Source organism: Akanthomyces muscarius, chromosome 5 (genome assembly GCF_028009165.1).
Source record: "Akanthomyces muscarius strain Ve6 chromosome 5, whole genome shotgun sequence".
NCBI classification, from domain to species: domain Eukaryota; kingdom Fungi; phylum Ascomycota; class Sordariomycetes; order Hypocreales; family Cordycipitaceae; genus Akanthomyces; species Akanthomyces muscarius.
The window spans coordinates 1,395,093-1,420,036 of record NC_079245.1 but is presented as its reverse complement, the minus strand read 5'-3'; the positions used below and the strand labels follow the sequence as shown (position 1 = coordinate 1,420,036).

At 53.9% G+C, this 24,944-nt stretch overlaps 7 protein-coding genes across 8 annotated transcripts; 5 read left to right on the top strand and 2 right to left on the bottom strand.

Annotated features, from left to right (window-relative positions):
* Positions 1-17: 17 nt before the first annotated feature.
* On the top strand, positions 18-6,479 carry LMH87_009755 (uncharacterized protein; the record flags this gene model as incomplete). 2 transcript variants are annotated; one of them, XM_056196806.1, is made up of 1 exon in its annotated part: positions 18-6,479. In XM_056196806.1, one exon carries the CDS (start codon positions 18-20, stop codon positions 6,477-6,479), a length of 6,462 nt encoding a protein of 2,153 aa, XP_056053918.1. The 2 variants fall into 2 exon arrangements, with proteins under 2 accessions (XP_056053918.1, XP_056053917.1); XM_056196807.1 differs by having other exon boundaries at positions 5,289-6,479.
* Positions 6,480-6,909: 430 nt separating this feature from the next.
* LMH87_009754 (uncharacterized protein) lies at positions 6,910-8,522 on the top strand (the record flags this gene model as incomplete). The annotated part of the gene is made up of 3 exons (XM_056196805.1): positions 6,910-7,014; positions 7,090-7,500; positions 7,569-8,522. The coding sequence occupies 3 exons, from the start codon at positions 6,910-6,912 to the stop codon at positions 8,520-8,522; spliced, it is 1,470 nt and encodes a 489-aa protein (XP_056053916.1).
* Positions 8,523-9,000: 478 nt separating this feature from the next.
* Positions 9,001-10,983, bottom strand: LMH87_009753 (uncharacterized protein; the record flags this gene model as incomplete). The annotated part of the gene is made up of 5 exons (XM_056196804.1): positions 9,001-10,164; positions 10,217-10,646; positions 10,813-10,860; positions 10,922-10,926; positions 10,969-10,983. 5 exons carry the CDS (start codon positions 10,981-10,983, stop codon positions 9,001-9,003), a joined length of 1,662 nt encoding a protein of 553 aa, XP_056053915.1.
* A 1,881-nt stretch (positions 10,984-12,864) lies between these two features.
* Positions 12,865-14,449, top strand: LMH87_009752 (uncharacterized protein; the record flags this gene model as incomplete). The annotated part of the gene is made up of 5 exons (XM_056196802.1): positions 12,865-13,182; positions 13,239-13,334; positions 13,393-14,040; positions 14,096-14,204; positions 14,262-14,449. 5 exons carry the CDS (start codon positions 12,865-12,867, stop codon positions 14,447-14,449), a joined length of 1,359 nt encoding a protein of 452 aa, XP_056053914.1.
* A 2,507-nt stretch (positions 14,450-16,956) lies between these two features.
* Positions 16,957-19,867, top strand: LMH87_009751 (uncharacterized protein; the record flags this gene model as incomplete). The annotated part of the gene is made up of 5 exons (XM_056196801.1): positions 16,957-17,718; positions 17,778-17,977; positions 18,038-18,197; positions 18,248-18,986; positions 19,038-19,867. 5 exons carry the CDS (start codon positions 16,957-16,959, stop codon positions 19,865-19,867), a joined length of 2,691 nt encoding a protein of 896 aa, XP_056053913.1.
* An 868-nt stretch (positions 19,868-20,735) lies between these two features.
* Positions 20,736-22,184, bottom strand: LMH87_009750 (uncharacterized protein; the record flags this gene model as incomplete). The annotated part of the gene is made up of 6 exons (XM_056196800.1): positions 20,736-20,767; positions 20,845-20,900; positions 21,152-21,192; positions 21,296-21,835; positions 21,931-22,058; positions 22,142-22,184. The coding sequence occupies 6 exons, from the start codon at positions 22,182-22,184 to the stop codon at positions 20,736-20,738; spliced, it is 840 nt and encodes a 279-aa protein (XP_056053912.1).
* A 387-nt stretch (positions 22,185-22,571) lies between these two features.
* On the top strand, positions 22,572-24,943 carry LMH87_009749 (uncharacterized protein; the record flags this gene model as incomplete). The annotated part of the gene is made up of 2 exons (XM_056196799.1): positions 22,572-22,967; positions 23,054-24,943. 2 exons carry the CDS (start codon positions 22,572-22,574, stop codon positions 24,941-24,943), a joined length of 2,286 nt encoding a protein of 761 aa, XP_056053911.1.
* Between the last annotated feature and the right edge of the window lies 1 nt (position 24,944).

Below are 24,944 nucleotides of genomic sequence, written 5' to 3'. Positions count from 1 at the left end.
ACGGGCTATAATCAACCATGGCAGACTGGAAATTACTGGGGGAAGTACCAGACTCTGAAGACGAAGATGGGTTCGACAGCCAAGAATTGGCAGCCAACATCGATTCCACAACTGCGCCTTTAGGCCAATTACTGGAGGCAAATGAGAACGACATATGGGAATTTCTCGGCTCGCAAGATGCATCCAAAGCCACACACACTGTGCCCAGCCCGAATGGCTCCCTGAGCTCGTCGCCTCTGTCGTCAGCGCAGAGTGTAGATGGGCTACCCGATCTTGACGGCATGTTCTTAGACGGCAGCGAAACCAGCAATACCCAAGAAGCCTTAGACGGAAATTCAAGCAAGCAGAATGGTTCTCGAATATACATCGAATTAGCGAACCGAGCGCCGACGACATTCGAGGATCTGTCACGCGATGACACCCTCAACGAAGCCCTCGACGAAGACGTTGCTTTACCGAGCCAGGATTTGGGTCACCTTGAAAACACCCATGACCTGCAGCGCGAAGCAGTACGGCTAGACCGTTCACTACGGCCGCGTAAGCCGATCCAAGAACACCCCTATCTCCTTGAGAATGCCCAGTATAGCAGTCTTATTCGTCAACACGGCATGCGTCCTGTTCAAGTGGCTATTGCTCGTGCCAGGGCGGTGCGAGAAGAAAATGTCCAGGACGGAGACTTTCAGGATGATAGCCAGGGAAACTCACTTCCGGATCTAAACCACTCAAGTCAACTGCTGAGCGGCAACGGCGTGGACGGAAGTGGAGATCTTGGCATATTCAACTTCCCGTCTTCCTCACCCCCCAAGACATCGCCCTGGATCGGTCATGGGCGGTCTAGCAATCACGGCAGCTCACAAGATGACACGGATAATACCAGTGTCCCTGATCAAGACTTGCCTGCACTCCATGAGCTACTCTCCAAATCTCAGCGAAAGGTCTCACCTTCCACAAAACGGCCCAATACTATGTTAGCCTCATCTGCCCGGAAGCGAAGAAGACACGATATTGTCGACAGTGACCCTATGGATGTCGATATCAGTGGAAGAATTGCTTACGTTCCCACCAGTAATCGCTTAGCTGCTGGACCGCTGCCACCCATTCCACGGCTCCAGATGAATGTGCGACGTTCCGTCGATATTCCCCCCACCAAGACTGTTTTGACGATAGATAACAGCTCGTCATCGGACAATGAGGGGAATGAGGGGAATGAAGGGAATGAGGAAGAAGAAATGCAAGAACGTCAAGGCAACATATTCGACGAACCTGTCAAAGAAAAGCTCGACTACAGAAGGCGCATAAGAGGAGTTCTACCAGCCTCTTGGCTGCGTTTGGACCAAAAGGCAAGCAGGGATAAGGCGCAGAAAGTTGTTCACGGTCGACAACGGAATAGCACACTAGAGAAGGAGGCTCGTCGCGGCTTGGCGCAAACAAGGACAATAAGCAATGCAGCAACGTCCACGGACCCTACATGGTTCTTCGATGAATCCGAAGACGATGCTTCTCCAACACGGCCCGCAACGACTGATGACACACACCTTACCCAATCTCGAATTATCTTAATACCAGACGAAACACCAATGCAACCGAATGACGACCTTTCCGACGAAGGTTCCGTCCTAGAGCATGACACCATTGATAGCATGTTCAGTGGATCACGACGGCGACGCGCCTCCAGAGATGCAAGCCGACCTCCCAAGACCGGGAATACTTCCAAGAGACCCACGAGCTCTAAACACAGGCAAACAAAAATTACGACATCTCTTAATGCGTCCAAGTCCACTTCAAGTGGCCAACCGAAGCCTTGGCGGTCACACGGGCAAAATTCAGATCGACCATCTGGGGGACGGCCTGCTTCGCGACCGGCTCCTAAGCCGCTAAGTGTCCTTGATGTCATTGAGCGAGATGCTCCTCGATTCCTCAGAATTGCAGCACGGACAGCGAGAACAAGAGTCAACCAAGGGCGCAGCAGCCCTACGAAAAAGATGATACGCCTCGCGTCGAGAGTAGATCATGTTGATGCCGCCGTCTCGCTTAATCAATGGAAGTCCGGATCCATTCCACAGAGGAGGGAGGTTTCCGAAGCGAGAAAAGAGAAGCGGAAACAAGTCTTACGAAAATCCTCCGCAGAGCGAGCTGGTAATCAACCGACGGCAGGACGCAATAAGCACAACCAGACCAAAATCCCAACAAACAAGTCGCGAAAGTTTGTAAAGAAGACCAGCAGTGGGGGATCTGCTCGCTATTTGCCATCCGGAAACCCGCCAAGTGTTTTGACTCCTGCCAGCATGGCAAGCATCAAGAACAACGAAACTTTACCACCCGTCCTGGAATCTACGCAATCTATAGGACAAAGTGCGAGATCCCCGGCAGAGACTTTGCGGCCTTCACGCCCAGCACTGTTGGAAGCGGAAGACTTTGGAAAAGTAGCACCGCTCGTATTTCATCGACGAAAGAAGTTTCTGGACAGGATTTACCGCAAGAACAACCGGGAGTCATCCGTCGACACATCGGACGCTCGCTCCGAAGCTACCATCGACAGGCTTTTCACGGCAAATCAGTCGAGAAGTGACCAGGGAGATGCTAAAACAGAGATCCCGTTGGAAAAACAACCAAAGCGCAGCATTCGACCCAAAAAGGCACGAAAACCAGTGCGCATCGATGTGGATGCACCACAATTCAGTCACGCAGCGGATCCCCTACCAAATTCGTACACCATTAACCTCGAGCCGGAGCAGCCGCAAACTAGTAACGAAGAGGCCAAACTTGCCGGGCTCGGCCCCTACGGCACACAATATACCACCCATTTCGAGATCTTTCCGCTGAGCCCTGGAGTATACTTTCACCAATCAACACTTCTTGGCAGTGGTGTTATAGAGGATTGTCAAAAGTGCGCCAAGAGACGGATGTTGCTTAGTTTGCGGCCGCGAGTCACCTTCCAATTTGGTACCTATTCTTGTCGATGGAGTGATTGGAACTCCCAGACATCCTCTGAATTGGGCATTGTGCTTGATTTGGTTGCGGAAGAGCTGGAGAAGCCAGGAGGAATAAGCATACCTGAAGAGTCCACCGTTCTTGAAGCATCAAGATTTATATCAAAGTATGCAACATCAGCATTGACCTTTGCGGACGAGTCCGCTATCAAGCCATTCATTGAAAGAGTGTTGGATGTGGTGGGTAACTTTCATTGTCGCCTGTCTGGTTTCGTCACAAGAGAGTCAATGTCAGACAGAGCCTCCCAAACAGCAACAAGGGTGTATGACAATTTGCTCATTCTTTTACTGGTGACTCTCATGATCTGCACCGATGATGATACGCTCATGACGGAAAAGTTTCGCGTGGAAGATCTTCTGCGAAGTTTGGCTGCAGAATCAGTGTCAAATCTGCTGCTGATTGGCATCGACCGTGTGCAGGAATCCTACAGGCGACTTCAGGAGTCTGGAGCCCGCGAGCAGGGGCTACGGGCAGATCAACCGGTTATTCACTCATGGGCACTCCTGATGCAGATATTGGGAGCCAGCCACATCCCGCGCGGCTCATTCTGGGACCTATTAAAGCAAACCGCCGCAAACAACGACCAAATCTCTATCCCCGATGCACAGAGATATGAACGAATCTGGGAAACCATGTTTGCTGTATTGCCGATGAGCGAATTTAACTCTTCAGGAATACTAATACCTGGAAAGCGACACGAAGCAACTAGCGACGGATGGACGATTGTGCAGCAGTTGCTCCGACAAGTCTTTACAATCTATCGAAGAAACACACGGCAACCCCCCAGTTTCAATAATTACTGCCGGGCGCTGATAAGCAGATGCCACTATCTCGTACAACAGTGGGGGTGGCGACGCAGTGCAGGCGTTGTTGGCACAATTTTTGACTTTTTCGGCTCTCAGAATCTAGAGCATCTGCGCAATGAAGAAGCCAATGCTTCTCCAAAATTCTTAGAGCACCTTGCTGGACAGCCGTCTCTCGTAGTCGACACAGGAGATAACTGCTTCCACGTATTTCTCAAACTTCTTGCTCTTAGCATTCAGAAGCTTCGCGCTGCTGGTGCCAACAAAGATATCCGCAACCTCGTTGCTCGAACAATTCCCAATCACAACCGACAGCATTTGAAGGAGCAAACAGTACACGAACGGGACCTGGCAGCTCTCCGAAACCATCATGATCTTTTGGCAACTCTATTTTGGGCTGCGCCGCCAGACTTGCGGCCATCGCCCACGCTCATTGAACGACTGGTAGCGCCGGAGACTTCGCACAAAGAAGCAAGTCTGATCAATATTCGTTGCTGGAATCAACTTTCTCGATTCATCGTGGCAAAGGGCGAGGCTGCAACAGCATTCAAACCGTTCCACCTCTGGCGCAAAGACTTTTTCCAAAAGATGATTCAACAATTTGATTCTGCTGCCGCAGATATTCAACAGCAACTTCTGGCATTGCCAAGTGAAGTCCGCCACACTATTAGTATGGACGTGATTAGTTCCATGGTTTCGATGAACAAGGGAGCCGTCGGCGATGTGCTCCATGCAAGCATCACTGCGTCTTTAGATGTCATGAAGCATGCCGCCGATCTGGAAGCAGCAACCTTTTGTCTGAATACCTTGCAGCTGCAACACGTTTACAAACAGTTCAGTATCTACCCACCTGAACTGAATTGGAACGTGCTGCGAGCGGCCATATCTACTCTTGACTTGTTCGTGGGCTACATTGCGGAATTCAAAGAAAACGAAGAAAGTCAGCAGAGCGAAAGCCAAATTCTCAACAGCGCTCAAGCAGATGATGCCCTTCTGCTGTTGGATCACGAAATTTCAAAACATTATTTCTCTATGGTACGATGCATCCTGTCTAACAGCCCGTCAAACCATGGCCTGGGAGCGCCTGAGAACTTTGGGGGCGCAGAACAAGGCGTCACCGTAGCCATTCGACTAGCGACCGGACTGATCAATGGCGGACTAATCAGACTGCATCATCTCTTCAAGCGTGGGAAATACGGACTGTTTGATGGCCCTATCCATAAGCTGGACTTTACCCATCGACAGTATCTCGTGTTAGTGGTCGTCACACTGCTGAGGGCTGGCTTCGATGACTTTGCGGATGTAGAGTTTACCTTGTGTGAGCTCTGGCTGCTTCTGCTCGTAAGACCCAGCGGCTACTTAAAGTATGAGAATCAACTGGCCGAGGTTCTGCGTCAACGGGGCGAATACTTTCTCCCATCAACCGACACTGGGCTCACAAACTCGTCAACATACGAATCCAATGGCACGCTGTTTGAGTTTGCGATATCGACCATGCGAAGCTCGATACGTGATGCCGGCCCAAATCTGAAACGGATCTTGACTGCGGAGCATTCCAAGGCACTGAAACTTGTCATGGAGCAAATGAAGGAAGATCTCAAGGCGACCTCCTCGCAGCCTATGACCCATGTCGCCTACGTCGCGTTTGCTCGACGGATCATCTCTCTCATTCGAACTCATGGTTCCGAGATTTGCACACTTGACAGCTTTTACTACCAAATCAGCAAGGACTATTCCCCGTCCAGAGAAGATCCTCAATTGCAAGTTGCTGCCATGGTGTCGTATGGTTTGCGTCTTCGCGAAGGCGACACGAAGGTCGTACAACAAGTGTTCTTCTTCTTGTTCAATAATTTCAAGATGGCTTTGATATCCGACAGCCTCAAAGAAGAGAAAAAGACGCTACGCAAAGGAATGAGCCAGGACCGTGGGATCACACAATTTATTATTGGAAAGATGATCCCTGCGGTAATCGAAGCCACTGCTTGGAAGGAAATGGCCTACCCCCTCCTGGACCTATACGCGCGGGCGATCCGAAGCAGGCTCAAACAATCTACCACGACATACAATTTGAGTGAAGCAGACCTTCCCGGAGTTATGGCTGTTGTACAAGCCACATTGAATAAAGTCGAGGGATGGGCTGCAGAGCAAGAGCTTATTACAGCTGCAAGACTTCACGCTCTCCAGAGCATCTTTGCAGTATTCAACTTGCTTTGGCCTTCTCTTTACGAATATTCATTGAATGAGGATGTGTCGTCTGGGCCATGGTGCGACATTACGGAGCTTATTCGGAAGCTTAGCCAATACGTCATCTCCAGCAGGGATGCACTTGGACAAGAAGGGTTCTGGAGCCCTCAGATGCAATTTGGCGAGATTTTTGCCGCTGTGCCCGCGGAAAGTACTCCAAACCGAAGCATGGCAGATGGGGATGTTAGAGGCTTCGCCGACAATATCAAGCAAGATATTGATCGTAATTGGTACGAGCTGGACGGGCGCATTTCTATTGAGATGCCAGGGAAACCACGCGCCAGAGACACTTCGCAAGGTGTCTTGCAACCCAGATGGGATGCTGCCGCGCTCGTTGACGGCGCAAGAGCGCAGCTCACAGAGTGGCTGCGCTGGAAGAAAAAGCTGGATGAAGAGGATCATTCCGTGGTTGGGGAATGGCCCGAAGCGATGATATTTTGATTGTGCATTGCGAGAGGTGTTTTGATCGGAATGGTGTTTGTATAAGGAATATAGTATCGTAGTTATAATGCTTTTCAATGAAACAGCTGATTGAATATCAAAACCCTCACCCACCAGTTTCTAGTTGGTGTCGCGTGCACGTAGGGGCTTACTGGCGAGGTATACATGACGGATATAATTCATGAACGTCGTGATGTCTACTTATAGAGCATAAAAATATTTCACTTTCAACTTTTCCCACGCCTTGCTTTAATAAATTAGCTCGCCCACTGAGCCACTGCTCACTTGACTTACACGTACTGTCTGTCGGACGCGTGCACCGCGACCAACACTTTAAAACTTAACTGGGGCCGTATGAAGTACTGCCACTTCCATCCCGCAACGCGACCACTTCCGGAGCTTCACATGAGCCACAAGAACGCTGTGAAGAATGGAATCACTCTTCAAGCTGCCAGACGAGTCGATACTGACTCCATTGTTTCAGCAATTTCCGTGCCGCGAGCACCAAATACGGTCTCTGGCCAGCTTGATCAACGTATGCCCATTGCCCTCCAAGCCTTCCCTCCCACCTGCACGGCACAGTCGTTCACACAAGGCCCTTGACATATAGCCCGATGCGATTCCCTGCCGAAACCTCGTCATTCACGGTGCCGAGGCCACGGGAAAATCTAGCGTGACAGCCGCCCTCCTCGACCGACTCTGCGAACCGAACCTAGACCAGACCGATGCGCCGCCGGTGCGCCTCAGCCACGCCCGCGTCGATGCCGCGCAGTGCATCACGGTGCGGCACCTCTACGAGCGCATCGTGAGCGCCGTGGCGGCCGCGCTGCAGGCGCACGACCTGGCGCCGAAGCGCTGCGAGACCATGGCGCAGCTCGCGGTCGCGCTCGGCGAGATGCTGCAGGAGAAGAGCCGCCGCGACGACCCGCGGTGGCGGTTCGCTCTCGTGCTCGACTCGATCGACAGGCAGCGCGATGCACCGGCGACGCTGCTTCCTGCACTGGCGCGGCTTTCCGAAATGGTAGAATATTACAATTGCTGGGCGAAGCTGCCGATTTAAAACAGTACCGCTGACTGAAAGCTTCGCAGGTACCATGCCTTACGTGCGTCATCATAGTCACATCGCCACCGGCGGGCTTCCTGCGCTCTCCAGGCTCGGCCAATCTACACTTTCCCCCATACACGAAGCAGGATTACGTGCGCATCCTCGCGCTCTCGCCACCGGAGCCCGTCAAGGGCACGACGCAGCAGGAAACGAGCGACCTGTGGGCGAGATTCTGCGCCGCCGTGCACGACTCCCTGATACGAGCCGCCTCGCGCACGCTGCCGTCGTTTAAAGACTGCTGCCACGCGCTGTGGCCCCGATTCACCGCCCCGATCGTTGCGCAGACGCACACGCCCAAGGAGTTCTCCAAGCTGCTCGTGGCTGCGCGCGTACACTTCCAGGACGAATCTCTCCTCAACCCCAGCATAGTCACCGTGCGGCCCAGCGCTGCCGCCGCCGCCGGACCACCGGCCAAGACCGGAGGGTCTATATCGGCCAAGGTCAAAACCAGCAACATCACAGAGCTCACGTCCCTGCTCCCTACGATAGCGCGCCTGCTCCTTCTCGCCGCCTACCTTGCCTCGCACAACCCTGCCAAACACGACCTCACGCTCTTTTCCACCTTCTTCCACGGCCGAAAGAGGCGGCGAGGCGGCGGAGGGACTGCATCGCGAGGTGGCCCTGGCCGGAGCAAGCACCGCAAGATTGCGCGCAAGCTCCTGGGCTCGCACGCGTTTGTGCTGGAACGCATGATGGCCATCTTTGAAGCGACGCGGGCCGAGTGGATCGACGACGGGCGGCCCGTCGGCGCCGCCGGTGTGGACGGCGACGTGGGCATGGCGCTCGCGACGCTGGTCAGCCTGCGGCTCCTGGTGCGCGTGGGCGCGGGCGACATGATGGACCGCTCGGGCAAGTGGAGGATCAACGTCGGCTGGGAGGCCATTCGCGGCATAGGACGGAGCATTGGCGTCGAGGTTGAGGAGTGGCTGATTGAGTAGCACCTGCAAAGATACCATGTACAGAATACGAAACCGCTGCATTGTAAAATAATAGACAAGCGCTAATGTTTTAATGACCAAACAATCGATGCAAGGATAGAACGATCCAAGACCTTGCATCTCTTCTATAAAATATATGGTTCGGAGCCACAGGAGACGTTATACATGTGGACTTCTTTCTATCTGTTGTCTATATCTGGACCCAGTCCAAGTTTTGTCTCGCGCGTGGATGAATATGCCGTAAAACACGCCTGCGCAACGTCTTTTTTTCAAGAAAAAAATACATATGCCGCGCCCATGCCGTTCGCTGTAAGGAAACCCATTCGAAACAAACGCCCAAAATTGAACGACACGAGATAAGAACCAAAACGGCTCGAGAAGAGGAATACGTCTAAAGGGAGCAGCGCAAGCCCGTTGTCTGCCAATGCAAATGAAGAAATGGAAGCGAGAAAAAAAAACTAATACAGCCCTCATCGCTTTAGTCATCGGATCTCTTGGAGTCGCCAGCACTTGGGCCAAAGTATCCGTAACCCTGTGAAATGGGGCGCGACGGCGTGGGGATGAAGCCGTTTCGGCTGCGGCTCGCGACCTCGTTGATGGGCAGTAGCGGCGTTCCGGCGCGGGACTGCGTCATGGCCTGGGCCTTGCGGTCGGCCTTGTTGCTCTCGCTCGTGCGGTCGTACAGGTAGAGGCCAAGGATGGTCAGCGCGATGCCAAGACCCTGCACCGGGCTCATGGGGCTGCGGAACCAGAGGATGGCGAGCACGATGACGAAGACGCGCTTCAGCAGGCTGGCCACGGAGTACGTGACCGGCGACACCATCGAGAGGAGGACAAAGGCGAGGATGTTCTGGCCAAAGTGGAAGACGCCGTTGAAGATGAACTCGACCGTCAGGCGACCGTGGTCAAAGGCGTTGGGCTTGTTACTCAACTCGACCGCGCCGTCTTGCAGAACGTCGCGCAGCAGCGTGATGCCCTCTGCGAAGAACCAAATCGGCAAGGTGAGCAAAAAGGCCATGCCAGACGAGTAGCAGAGCAGGTTGAGCTTGTCAAGCTTCTTAGAATTGGCACCAACGACGCCGTTCTCGACCTTGGCTGCCTCGTTGAATAATTTCTTGGAGAAGATATTTTGCGTGACAAAAATAATAGCGGCGAGGAACGCTTGAAATACACCAAGCAACTGTCCTCCGAAGCCATGCTTTCCGGAGCAAGCCAGCATGACGCCAAGCGTTAAAGGTATGAGAGAGAGGTAGGTCGCCTGCGGATAGCGAATGTTGTAAATGAATCGGTAGGCCAGGACTGTAAATAGAGGCGACAGGCCCTTGATTGTGTGAACAAGCGACACGGGAATGCGCGAAGTGGCGCTCGAGCTGAGGAGATGGCCGAAGATCTGAAATGCCGCGAGGGGCAGGGTCGTCATGATAACGTCGCGCGTCGGGGGTCGGATGGGATGTTGGAGAGCGGTAATCTTTTCGCGGAGGACGGGGAAGATGGTGGCGAGCCACGCCATGGCCATGCAGAGTGTCGAGACAAATGCAAACTGCACCAGGGTGAGTGTCGCAGGCATGTTGAAGGCGTTGAGGATCGATTTCGAGGAGGTGTTGGTGAGGGCGGATGACATGTACCATGTTATACAGAGTATCTGGACATCAATTAGCATGCAAGCTAGCAGCAGATGATCGGGATCATCGTACAATGAGCTTGGGCGATACGGGCGCCTTGAGCGCATCGGCAATCTCGTGAGCGTTTTGGCTGAGGCTGCCATTCCTAGTGCGAATCGTGCGAAACGCGTCACTCAGACTCTTTTGCCGCGTGTGGCCGCGGGCGGCGCCATTGTGATTGTTGTTATTATTCCAGATGCCCAGACCGGGCGGCGGGAGGTGGTGCCCGTTTTCCCTCTTGGAGGAAGAAAAGGCGGCACCGCGATCCGAAAGGGATGCGCTCCCATTCGAGTACCCCGATGGCGACTTGTAGGGACTGGGCGAGCGCACGCCTAGCGACGTATCCAATTCGGGAAACTTTTCCATTGTGCAGGGCGGCGGCGACGGCGGTGGCGGCGCAGGCTGTTTGCTGGCCGTGCGAAGGCGGGATGAGCGAGTTTCCTCGTGTTGGTCAAGATGGGGCCTAGTCGTCGTCGTGGTAGTCAAAGGTCAGCTAACAAGGGGACTGAAGCGAACGGCCCGCTGAAACGATCGACAGGAGAGCAACGATGGAGAAGCGTAGGAGAGAAAAAAAGCGATTAGGGCCGAGAAGTCATGGCAGGCGTTGGAAGAGACGTGAACAATCGTACAAGAACAAAAAAAAATGGGAGGAGAGAAGAGGTGAGTTCGAGTGGTGGCTGTGGACAAAAGTCAGGAGAGCCAGTCTCAAAGTGTAGAAAAAAAGTTGCGCTGACGCACCACGCCTAGAAATGCCAGCTCTGTCTGGGTGGGAGGTAACTACCTACCTCGTGTCGAGCCATGATGGCTATCCGTAGCGCCAAAATTGCGAGGTAACTTACGTTAACGACACGACGTACAAGCAATGTGTCCCTGGGCGAGGAAGGGTTTTTTTTTTGGTGACCTTGGTGGGCTTCGCCGCCACGCAGCCTCGCAGCGCTCTTTGCGCCCCGAACCCACCCTACCATAGGTGTACCAAGAAAAAACGTCAGCGGGCTGGGCTGCTATCCAGGTAGCTATTGCAAAAAGATAGAAATCAAAGAAAAATACGAAAAATAAGGAAGATGAGAGAAATAGAAAGAAGAAAAGAAGTGCAATTTAACGGCAACGACAGACAACAGATCAAGGATATAACAAGCTACCAAGCTACTTCTTCTACTTAAGCGGCGTGTTTCTGACGCCCCGGTGCTGCGAAGAGGCAGATGAAAGATTTTTCAAGCCACTGTTCACCTCAAATAATGGTAAATTATATATAAATAAGTTGCTTTCCCTTAGATTTTGTAATATCCACGGTCTTAACTTGGAGGTGTCGCTGCCGCCTTTGCTGACCTTCTACGAGGCCTCGAGTGACATTGCGAGGTAATAAATACCCTCTCCTTTGGCGCTGATTGAAGCTTCTTGGCAGCTGGACACTAGGTTTGTATACCCACTGCGATTCACCATAAACCCTAACTTGTTTTCTTAATAAAGCGACTATTAGCCGTGCTGATGACGCTTCCCTCGCCCCTTCCCTTGCAGGTTCGATCCCTGCTGCGCTCTCTGTTGGTCGATTTCTTATCTATTACGGTCGAAACACCTTGATCGAGTGTGCGGTAGCACCAGAAACTTGCAGTGCAGCAAGCATGGCCTAATAATAATGTGCAGACCATACGACTACTAATTACTGGGGAGCGGGCTGGCTTTCATCTATGCACGAGGCCGGTGACACTTGAGCCTTTCCCCGCAGGACTCAAGTGAAGTACGCAGAATGTGGAACTAGTGTTGTACCGCATAAGAGGATCTTCAGATATCATTGCTCTAAAATCACGGTAAGCGATTGATTAAATGTAAAAATCAATTGAATTCGTCCAGTATTCATGCCATTCTGATGCATAAATCGCAAATACTCTGGCGCGTGCATGCTCCCAGTGCAGCCTTAGCCAGGAACCAAACCAGCCCCCTGATCCAGGGACCGGCTGACTAAACGTGGCTCAGCTCAGCACTTGCCACAGCTCATCCAGCGCCCGGCCGCCCGCCCACAGAAGCCTTTTGGACTCTCCACCGTGGAAATAACACTAGCTTCTTCGGGGCGTCTTTTAATTATTATTCTCCCACTTTGCTGTCTGGCTTGCTTCCTGCCTACCCCGTCACATCACCAGTCACCCCAAAAAGAAATTGATTTTTTTTTTCTTTCGAGCAGCGTGTGTTTGGTCCGACGTACTTTGGGATCTGTTTTTGAGATTTCTCAGGATCCTTGTCTGCCCGGTTTACGCTTTTTTTTTGTATCGTTTCCTTGCGTCTGGCTTCTAATAAGTTCTCCTCTCTTCCCTCGACCGCCTACTTCACAACATCACGCACCCCCCGACTTACTCGACTTTTTGAGTCCTCGCCCCTTTTCCTGGACATTCGATCTGCATAGCAGCCCGAGACTCTTGTCGCCGCCGCATTGTTTCCTTCTTGTGCTAGCGACTTTGGCTTCCCTATACGGTTCTGCAACTCTCTTCCCCTACGTTGGGCATTGATATCTCGTCCTGACGCTTGTGTGCCCCTCTCCCGTCACCGATATTTTAATTAGACATTAGACGCCCAACTTGGCTGCTACTGCACCGTCAATCTTGCCGTCTTTCCAACATCTTCAAATCTTGTCGCATTTCCGCCCCGTTTACGATTTCGAATATCTCGACTAATTAATATCCATCGCCACCATGACTGATACTTCGAGCAATGCACCCCCCGCCTCATCGGCTCCCCAGAATGGCTCTGGCAATGCCATGGCGCCGCCTCCTCTGCATATTCCTGCCAACAACAATCCTATTCCGACTGCCATGACCTCTCCCATGGGCGAGAACGGTGGCGTCATGTCGCCCACGAGCCCTGGCGGATTCAGACGAGCTGCTCCCGAGCCTAACAAGCGCGCTCTCTACGTCGGTGGCCTTGACCAGCGAGTGACTGAGGATGTCCTGCGCCAGATTTTCGAGACTACTGGTCATGTCCAGAATGTCAAGATTATCCCCGACAAGAATGTAAAGTACACCATATCGACATCGTCGATGGCTCGTGCTAACTGTTTGACTTACAGGCCAAGGGCTTTAACTACGGATTCGTTGAGTACGACGATCCTGGCGCGGCTGAGCGTGCTATGCAAACCCTGAACGGACGCCGAGTTCATCAGTCGGTATGTGACAGCGAAGAGAAACCAACGTGTAACGCAAGGCGCGTCTAACATGCTATAGGAAATCCGTGTCAACTGGGCTTATCAGTCCAACACCTCCGGCAAGGAAGATACCTCTGGCCACTTCCACATTTTCGTCGGTGATCTTTCCAACGAAGTGAACGATGAAATCCTCACCCAGGCCTTCTCCGCCTTCGGTTCCGTTTCTGAAGCCCGTGTTATGTGGGACATGAAGACGGGCCGCTCCCGTGGCTATGGCTTTGTTGCCTTCCGTGATCGCCCGGAGGCTGAGAAGGCCTTGAGCTCCATGGATGGCGAGTGGCTCGGCTCTCGTGCCATCCGTTGCAACTGGGCCAACCAAAAGGGACAGCCATCAATGGCTCAGCAACAGGCGATGCAGGCTATGGGCCTGACGCCCACGACCCCCTTTGGCCACCACCAATTCCCCACCCATGGTGTTGGTAGTTACGACGTTATTCAGGCCCAGACGCCTAACTGGCAGACCACCGTCTACGTTGGCAATCTGACACCATATACGACCCCGAACGACGTGGTCCCTCTCTTCCAGAACTTTGGCTTCGTCGTTGAGTCTCGCTTCCAGGCCGACCGTGGTTTTGCTTTTATCAAGATGGACACTCATGAGAACGCCTCTCTGTCTATCTGCCAAATGAACGGGTACAATGTAAATGGACGGCCGCTCAAGTGCAGCGTAAGTTGAAATTACCCTTAAACAGCTTCTCCTCAGTTTGCTAACATGTGTCCAGTGGGGCAAGGACAAGACTCCCAACCAGGGATTTGATCCTGCCCAGCCCTACAGCCCTCAGAGCGCCCAAGGACCCGGCTTCACTGGCTCCTATTATCCTCAGTATGGTGGTGAGTTATTCTCAGGCGCAAGGCAGTTGTACAGTGCTGATACAACTCTCTCGGTAGCCCAATACGGTGGTCAGCCTGGAAACTACCCAGCCGCTCAGACTGGCTCTCCTGGTGGCTTTGCTGGCTCTCCCATGGGCTACAGCGCGCCTCCCCAGAGCGCTGGTGGCTACGGCCGAGGCCAACACCCCAATGGTGGCCAGTGGACGCAGCCCCCTCCTGGACAGTTTGCGGGCTATCAGTCTTGAGATCTGAGTACAGACGTAAAAAGCTTTCGGTGATGACCTATGTGGTAAGCAAAACATCACAAAGAGTGCACAGAACGTGGGAGTATAGGTTGTGAATCGGTTCTTTTCTTCTTGTTTTCCATTTCTGATATCCTGTTTCTCACATCTCTACCCTCACAAAGCGTGCAGCGGAGATCATGATGGTTTTTTGGACGTTGAATGCCTTTTTGTTTGTTCACTCTCCTCTCTTATCTCTCCATACTCATCCAATTTCTTTCTTTCCGTTCGGGAAGCTTGTGCGCTTTGATCTCGCTTGCTTATTTTCGCCTCGTTTCTTTACCTTTATACTCTTATCCTTCGTCTTGATATCATTGTCTTTTTTTTTCTGAAGTGGCTGCAGCGTGACGTATCTGGTCAGATTTCTGATTCCCTCTTCCTTTTCTTCGAACACTCCCAAGCAGTTGGGACCAAAGGCTGGCAAAAAGTTTTGGTATTTCTTTTTCCTTTCCACTCACAAGCATTATTCTCGTTTTTATGGCCTTCCTGGATACCCCTTTACGAAATTTGCATGCTAAATATTGTTTTTGCATGGTACGCCACAGCAGCTTGCTTCAAGCGCATAAGTCAGCTCTCTTATGGAGGCAGCGACAATGACGGAAAAAAACTATTTTATGTTTTCACAGGGGTAGTTTGTTATAGTATTTGAGAGATGGAGCGATGAGCGTGGTCAGGGTCTACAGGGAACCTCCCGACAAATACATGCAGTCATTTAACAATTCATCCCTCGACTGGATTTCTAAGGGGAACCCGATATAGTGCGTGTTTGCGGCGAGGTTGCCTGATTTACGTCTGGTTGCGACTGATCGAGATAATTGCCACTTTCTCTATGCCTTGGATGGCTGTCCTGCGAGAACAGGAGAGAAAAGCTTTCCGGAAGATGGGGGCAATTATCATGATTACCCATTTGATCCACGGTGTACGACGAGGTTGTGCGTAAAAAAGGCGGAGAGCTTTTTGGTCTAAACCTTGCCGCTACCACACACCACATACCCAAGTGCTGGACAATGCCAACGCCTTGTGAGCGGGCCAAATGGTGAAAACCATGCAAAGAGTCGAGAGTGCACACTCTAGTGACATTTCCTGCATGTTACTATTCAAAGGCAACTTTCATGACATGAGGCGACCCGCTGTCGGGAGTGCACTGGCGAGGCGTTTCTGAGGCGTAATGGGCTTCCAGTCTTGGTATGATGGTATGTAGCCTGGTTGCGCCAGGTAGGCCATGTAAGCGGCAGGGAGTGCGACAGGCCGGGGTCACAGGCAACAGCCCTAGCTCTGAGAAGCAAATGCGCGCGCACGATTGACACTTGAGAGGATGTCCAGGTCGGTGCGGTTCTGCTGAAAGGTAAGAGTGTAACGTCGCCCAGCAAAGCCAAGTCGAAGCAGAAGCCCCCCTCCTTGGCCTCAGGGCGTGATTGGGCAGCCATCAGGTGCGGCCACTTGCCGTAGCATCAACGTTTTGATAGCTCACGACATCATCTGAGAGAGAGTGGCAGAAAAGACTATCAATTATATATTGAGAACGAACCATCTCCGTTTTTCGCTTTACAAAATGACTCTTCTGTTGGAGGTGCCTTTGCCCTCGCTTGGGGGGCAGCACCACTTGTGTCAGCAGGCTGGGCAGTGGGCTCGGTGGCGGGGGGACGGCAGCGCTAGCGGTGACCTGCTTTGCTGCTCGGTGGATGGACGGGAGCCCTGGAAAGACGCCCCTCTCCGCCCAAAATAGAGAGCTGTGGGCGGCTGCATCAAGCACAAGGCAGGTTGGTTGTTTGGCTGTCAACAGCGCTGTAGACGTAGCACAGACTGGGGCATCAACAGGCGTCAACCACTAAACCGGATGCAGGCCACCACCACTTCTGACTTGTGAGTCCTGACAGCCCCAAACAAGGCGCCAGAGCTGGCAGCCCGTCTTCGTCGTAGCTGCCACGCTGTCGAGGTACCTTAGCCAGCTACCGTCGGCCGCTGTCATCACATGTACCTCGCTACCCAAATAGCACCACCGCAACTCACCAACACAACCCCACGCCGCCTTTTGACGCGCGCCATTATACAGCTTTCGCCCCCAGCTTCCCTGTCTGCCGTCTTCCTTTCTCTCCAAACCATCCTCCCAGGCAGGCCCTTGCCGACGGCTTTGTTTCTTTCTTCCTAGCCCGTCGATTTTCCCCCGTCGCTGCTCATCCGCGCTTGCGTCGTACCACGCTGCCCACCGGCCCTGCTGTTCCTCTCTCGCTATCCAATCCGGCACCTGGGGGGAAACCTAGCCTGTTGCTCGGTGCGTGGCTTCGCTGTCTGGCTGGCTGGGCTCAAAGGTCAACACAACCGCCGACGCCCACACAACACCAAGCCGCGAAATCGAACATCGCACTGCCCCAGCAGAGCAGCACCAGAGCGAACCCGCGAATGCTTCATTGACTGCCGAATTACGCCCCAACCGCTTCTGTCGCCAGCCATTGTCCCACCGAGCCTGAGCAATGGATCCCAACTGGCAACAGTATCACGACCCGGCCGGGGCTTCCTCGCGCCGTCATAATGGCAATGCGCAGATGTCTCCTCCTTCTGCTGGCCAGCACCAGCCGCCTGCCGGCTACGCTTATGACCAGTATCATCCCGCCGCCGCTATCCCCGCTGCCGTTGCTGCTGCTCCTGCCGTTCATCACGGGAACCCGGCCGTCTCCCCCATGGCCGCTGGTCAGCCTCGCGACGGAAATGGCGACGTTGCCATGCGCGACGCCATCGACTCCCATGCTGGCATCAAGTACGCCATGAGGCCCCATCACCAGCAGCACATGTCGGGTGGTCGTGCCGCTTCGCTGCACTCCCCTCACGATCAGCCGTCGTCGGCCGCTCAGCGCTACTCGCCAATGGAGACGCTCTCGCCCACCTCGCCGTACGGCGCCGCCAAGCAGAGCCAGTTTTCTGGCCCGCCATCTCAGACGCAGTCTCCTGCGGGCGCATCTGAATATCCTCAGAGCCCTTACTACGCTGGTCGTCCGCAAAACGCGCAGCTACCCCCCATGTCGCCTTATGGCCCCAGCGGCACCGATGGCTACCCCTCCGCCACGGTCGCCCATCTCGACGGCACTTTCAACACCAAATCGCCGCAGCGACCCAATGCCCCGACAGTCAAGCGCGTCCCCGAGTTTCGCAAGCTGCGCGCCGTCTCGGATCTCCAGCCAAAGAACAATCGTCAGCCAGCCTTCCGACGAGCGAACCCCGAAGGTGGCTTTATCAGCGTATGTTTCAGCCCACCACCAACTTCGGTGGACGACGGTCATACTAAATCTATTCATAGCCTCTTCAAGCTCTTACAGCCCATCTACCGGCTACCTATCGAATCTGCAACCCGAGCTTCAAGTACGAAACATCACGGAACCCCCGCAGAGTCTTGACGAAGCCCAGCAAGGGCAGCAAGAACGATGGCTATGACAACGAGGACAGCGATTACATTCTATACGTCAACGATATTCTGGGCTCCGAGGAAGCTGGACACAAGTATGATTGCTTCCACTCTCACCTTCTAATCATCCTTTCACGTCTCTAATCGCTTTGTAGAAACCGGTACCTCATTCTCGATGTCCTCGGCCAGGGAACGTTTGGGCAGGTCGTGAAATGCCAGAACCTCAAGACCCAAGAAGTCGTAGCCGTCAAGGTCATCAAGAACAGAACAGCCTACTTTAACCAGAGCATGATGGAAGTATCAGTTCTGGATTTGGTATGCCGCTCTTTACTCTTACTTAATCGCGAAGCTAATTGGCCTTTCAGCTCAACACCAAACTCGACAAAAATGACGATCACCACCTTTTGCGACTCAAGGATACTTTTATCCATCGCCAACATCTTTGCCTTGTCTTTGAACTGCTTAGTGTCAACCTGTATGAACTCATCAAGCAGAATCAATTCCGTGGTCTCAGCACGACTTTGGTCAGAGTCTTTGCCCAGCAGCTGCTCAACGGTCTTGCCCTCCTCAACAAGGCCCGGCTCATCCATTGCGACTTGAAACCTGAAAACATCTTGCTGAAGAATTTGGAAAGCCCAATAATCAAGATTATTGATTTCGGCTCCGCCTGCGATGAACGACAGACGGTCTACACATATATCCAATCGAGATTCTATCGATGCCCCGAGGTCCTGCTAGGACTGCCATACTCGTCAGCTATCGACATATGGTCTTTGGGCTGCATCCTGGTCGAGCTTTTCCTGGGCCTGCCATTGTTCCCCGGCTCTTCCGAATACAACCAAGTCTCCCGCATCGTGGAGATGCTTGGCAACCCTCCTAGCTGGATGCTGGAAATGGGCAAACAGTCAGGCGACTTTTTCGAGAAGCGCCAAGACGAATATGGCCGTCGCACCTACCAGCTGAAGAGTATGGAACAGTATGCTCGCGAACGCAACACTAAGGAGCAACCCAGCAAGAAGTACTTCCAAGCGAGCACCCTACCAGAGATCATCAAGTCCTACCCAATGCCGAGAAAGAACATGAAACAGAGCGAAATTGATCGAGGTGAGTTGCCCAATGCTTCACATGACCCCACTTTGAACCTGACACGAATAGAAATGAATAACCGAATTGCTTTTATCGATTTTGTCCGAGGCTTGCTCAGCATCAACCCCCTCGAGCGCTGGTCACCGCAGCAGGCCAAGCTGCACCCTTTTATTACGCAGCAAAAGTACACCGGTCCATTCGTGCCGCCGATGAACCTTAAGTCTAGTTCTCTGAACAGATCGCCAGCACCAGGAACACACCAACAACAACAAGCGGAGGCCCTCAGCAAGCAGCGTGCGCAGGCGGCTCAGGCCCAGGCCCAGGCCCAGGCTCAGGCACAAGCCAACTCGGTCGCTCAAGGACCAGCCTACGCCAACATGCCGCCCGGCAATTACGCACAGGCCGGCCACCAGCAAGCCCCGATGTACGGAAACAACCCAATGTATGCCCCAGGACCTGCTGCACACGGCAATGTCGCCTCGCCTTACGTTCCGCAAGGAGCCCAGTACAACCCAATGGTTATCCAGCAACCTTCCCAGCCTCAGCAGTTGGCCCCGGGACCTTATGGGAATGTTCCGCAGCAAAATATGTATCCTCAAGGAGGCATGCGAACCAATCGGCAGCGCGCTTCCACCATGGAGCAACAACAGAGCGGTATCCCTGCTGCCATCCAGCGTGTTGCCAGCCATCTTGACCCTACGCAACCGATTCGTTTGCAGCCAAGTCCTGCCTACTACCCTCCACCTGGCGAGATGATGCCCGGTGCCGATAATGCGCCCCGCACCGGCCGCCGCGGCAGTCGTGCGCAGCAAGGACGAAGCAACCGCGACTTTATTCGCAATCTGGAAGAAAGAACCCTAGAAGAAGGCTACACTGGTGGCCAGAATCCGTGGCATTGATGACCAAATCGAGGATAGAACAGGGGAGACTTTGCACATCTTTGAATAGGGCGATAGCGGACCTCGAATACCCTCGGACCTCGAATCTTTGGATACAAGCCGATCATTATCCCGGGTCTTCCAAGCTAACATCCGCCCAAGATTGCGAGCCCGTGCGAGCATTTCGTGACAGGGCTCTCACTAGTGCTTTTGTGGCGGCAGTTGGATGAAGAGGCATGGCGTTTTTCGACAGTAGACGAAAGCCCAAGCCGTTCCATGCGCATGTGCAAGGCATTGCGACGACTGCGGAGACTGCAACGGCCTATGCAAGTTCTCCTAACTAGTTTTTGCTTCTTGGCCGATGCAGATAGACGGCTCTGAGTAGCGCGAAGCCACTCCGCTGGGCGACGGCGTTGCGTATGGGTATGAGTCTGCGCCCAATTATACTAAGAATCTGTATATTTCTTTGAGTTATTTCTCCGCCAGTCTGTTTTTCTTTTATGCGGCCACTTGAGATATGTGATTAGAACGGGTTATGGACATGAAGGCATGTGCTGGTTCGTCATGATGGGTCGTTGTGTCCGGTCACAGGATGAAGGCAGAGGAGGGAGGCTGGTTCAAGACGGATTGCAGAAGGGAGAGAACTACCTTGTTTTCTTCTGACAAGTTTAAATTCATTTTCTTTTGTAGTTGTATCGAGGCAAAACATGCCGATGACAGGCTTTTATAGCGTATAGCATACTTTCGTCGCAATGGGGAGAGAATAAAACGCTTCACAAACGACACTCTTTGACTTTCACACGCTGTGCGATGTCTTCCTGAATGCACAGTACTGTCTTTCAAGATGATGACACTTTAATAGCCAAATTTGACCTGGCTCTGTTCTGCTCTACTGCGACATGTTCCAGTTTATTCTCTTGACTAATACAACGCCAATATCCCATGAGTGTTTACAAAAATAAAAAAAAGTCCTTTGCGCCGAGAATAAAGGTACTCACATGATCTCTCCCAGCCATACTGAGCGAGTAACAGCTGAACGCCGGGTCGTTTCTGTCTACCGAAAGGGAAAAGAGGTGGTGCTCTGCTCAGATGCGTCCTCCGCGACGACTGCCGCGGCCGCCACGCTTCCCAGGAAGCATCCTGTCGCTGAACAAGTCGCCGCTCTGCTTGCTGTTGCCGGAGGTACTCTGCATCACATCGCCGGCGGGAAAGCCCCTGGTGCCGTCCACGACCTGCTGCTGCTGCTGGCCTCTGGACGCCTTTTGATGTTGTTGCTGTCCGGTGCTGCTGATGCTGGGCTGGTACCCGCCAACCTTGGGGTATACTTTGAGAATGCGGCCGTCCGCCTATATTTGTGTTTACGCATCATGTTAGCTTCCAAAAAAACAAAAAAACATCGCGGCATGACACTATCGGAGGAACAAAGAAATGGAAAGAAACACAACGCACCGTCTTGTCGTTGAAGGTATCAATGACACGCTCCGCGCCCTCTCTCGACGCGAACACCATCTCCATCATAAGGAACGGCTGCGTCTTGACGAGCTCGCAGCGGACCATTTCGCCGCCAATCGGCGTCATGGCGCTCTCGACATCCGCCGGCGTCGTGCCCGGCGCAAAGTTTTGCCCCATGACGGCAAACGGGCCCGCCAGGCCGCGAATCGAAATACCCTGCTGCTGTTGCGGTGCCGCACCACCTCCCCGTACATTGACCTGGCTGCGCGCCGCAGCAGCCTTGCCCTTGCCCCGGCCCTTGACGCTGGTCGTGTCAATGTCCACGTCCATAGCGTCGGCGGCCGCAGCAGCCCTGCGCGCCATCGCTCGCTTGGACGTGCTCTGGCCGCTGCCTGGAAGCGTCACACGCGCGCCGAGGGATGTGGAAGCCCCGCCGCCGCCGCGGACTGTGTGGTGTAGATCGTGCGTCCAGTCGCCATTGACGTTGCCGACGGGAACGCTGGCTCGACGGCCCGAGGTGATGGCGCGTTGTGGAATCTATGTCAATCCGTTTCGCAATCGGTCAGAATAATGTACACTAGATCTCGGGTGGGGGAGGGGGAAAACCCCATGTAGAATTGAGGGGGTCGTACCTTGCGAACGCCTACGCGACTTGCGAGGGATGGTCCCGTGGCAGCCTTGAGCTTGGACGGCGCGCTCTGGCGACGACCCTTGGAGAAGATTCTGCTGGCGAGGGCTTCATTCTTCTTGCGCTCGCGGCCTGTTTTTGGGAAGCTGGTTAGCCTTTTGCTGGCCCTTTGTTGACGAGGGGCCGTGATGTTTGGATTCGAAGTGGTGCAGTACCATCTTTGATGATCTTGTCGAATTCCTTGGCAACAGGAGCCATCGCAAAGGCAAAAATGCTGGGTGGCAGCAAAAAAAAGAAAAATGAAAGGTAAGCCGAATAATTGATGCCTTTTCAGAAAGATATTGCTCGACTTTGGTCCTTCTTAAACTGCCTTGCCGAAAGGTAAGCAAAACAGCCACCTTTGCTAGGGGCGCGGCGCGTTGCCTGTTGCACTGTCTTATCTTATCGTACCACCGACTCATAGTATGACGGGCGGGTAAAAAAAGTTCTAGGGGTTTCTCGCCAGGCACTCTTGATCACTCGATAGCTCTTCAAACTCGCCCAGATTATTCCCTTTTCGAACAATCTTGGCTCTATCCCAGTCGAACTTGGGTAATTGAGCTCAGCCATCCATGCGCCGCCCGTAACGACGAACCGACCTCCGCAATGTCTGCTCGTGTGCTCGGCGCCACGGCCTGCCTGCGCCGGGTGCTGCCCACGGCAACTGTGCGCGCGTCGCGAGTTATACAGCCCGCCATCTTTGTGTCAGGACGACGGTACGCCTCCGCAGGCCCGTCGGCATCAGAAGCCGAACCGGAAACTTCCAAGCCGAACCGAAAACAGTCCACGAGGGCTGTTGCGAAGCAGCTCGAATACATCAACGATCCCTGGGTTCTGGGCAAATACATCGAAGACTTGCTAGCCAAAGACAAGTTTAACGATGCTCTGAAGACGGTCGAGCTTGCGAGCAAAAACCTTGACACAGTGGTGTCTTGGAATCACCTCATTGACTACCTGCTGAAGCAGCAGCAAATAAAGAGGGCCATGACCACATTCAACAGTGTAAGGCAGCTCCCAACTGCTCCTTAGCGCCCCCTCTACTCCTTACAAAGGACTGTCGCTGATTAAATTCTCCTTTCTTGATACAGATGAAGAAACGCGCGCAATTCCCCAACGCCCAGACCTATACCATCATGTTCCGCGGCCTCGCCAACTCTCAACACCCCAAAAATGCCGTCGCCGAAGCCACGAAGCTCTTTAGCCAGCTCAAGAACGACCGCCGGCTGCAACCCAACACGATCCACCTCAACGCTGTGCTGAGCGTCTGCGCGCGCGCCTACGATATTGACCAGCTCTTCCTCGTCGCGGGCGAGCTCGAGGACCTCAAGCTGGCCCCGACCGCCGCCACGTACGGCGTCATCTTCAACGGCATGCGCCAGTACATGTGGCGCGAGTACAACGACCTTGACAAGGACACCAAGCAGGCCAACATTGACAAGATGATTAGCCGCGCCCAAAGTATCTGGGTCGAGGTCCTGGAAAAGTGGCAGCAAGGTAAGATCAAGCTTGACGAGTCGCTCGTGTGCACAATGGGCCGCCTGCAGCTCCTCTCCAAGGACCGCAAAGAGAAGCTCCGGGTCCTAGATCTTCTCGAGCAGACCATGAACATACCAAACCTAGCCACCAAGGGGGTCAAGCCCTTCTCCGACACTGCCCAGGACCCATCTGAGCGCAGCGTAGTGCCGAGCTCCCAGCGCAAAGGCGGCTTCGTCAAGCCTGGCCAGAACACGCTCGCTCTCATCCTCACCACCCTCCTCACGGGCCGACAGACGGGCGCCGCCGCGCCGTACTGGAACCTGCTCGTGCACGACAAGAAGCTCGTGCCCGACAACGACAACTGGCTGCGCATGATTGGCGTGCTCAAGTCGTCCAAGTCGAGCGCCCAGGCCGCCCAGATCCTCTCCACGCTGCCCGAGACGGGCATCGAGGTCGAGGCGCGCTCCTTCGGCATCGCCATGGAGGCCTGCGTCCGCGACAACATCAACCCGCACGTCATGACGCACGCCACGCGCATCCTGCACACCATGCAGGCCCGCCTCAATCCCAACCCCGACATGCACACCATGCGACTCTACCTGCGCGTCGCGCTCGTCAGCCACGCCGCCTTTCGCGGGCGCGCCAGCACCGGCGACGAAACCGGCGCCAAGGCCGCCTACGGCCGGCAGATCGCGACCGCCCTCGCCGAGCTCTGGCACCCCTACATCGACCTCTACAACAAGTACTTCAAGAGCGAGGCCGCCGCCACCGCTGGTGGGGCGGACTCGCGTGCCGCGGGCATCCTCTACACCAACCAAAAGGAAGTCATCGCCCTCGGCCGCATGATGGTCGGCGGCTTCTCCAAGGTCATCGAGGAGCGGATGCTGCCCGGCAACAACAACCGCGACATGATCATCGCCTCGGCCAAGATCAACAAGGGTGTCACCGCCTTCTTCGCCGACCGGGAGCTGCGCGAGCCCAAGCTCAACGAGAAGGCGACGGCGGCACGTAAGCGCGAGGAGGAGCAGGCAAAGCAGCAGCCGCAGGAAGAAGATGACGGGGAGGTGGCCGAGGGAGGCGAGCAAAGGGACAAGAAGCAAAAGTCCGTGTTTGAGATTGACATGCCGGAGCTCAACGACACGGTTAGCAATGACGCCAAGCACAAGAGCAAGGCACGACCAGGCGCTGATTTCGTGTGGAACACAAGGAAAATGGGCAGTGGGAAGAGGTGGGATGGGAAGCAAACGCAAAGCAGGCAGAGCGAAAGGGGTTCCGACAGGCCAGTGATCGACCGATGGGTGTCTCCGTCCCTCGGCAAAGATGAACTCGCAACGCAAAAACATACGCAACAGGATGGCTTCATTCCTATAAAGCCTGTAGTTGAAGATGTGGAAGCCACTGCGGGATGCAAGCCTGCGGACATAACAAATCCTGCCAAAACGAACAACCCCAACGAGAGCGATGAATCCCTCTGGGCTGCTCTGTTGGCACAGAAGAAATAGA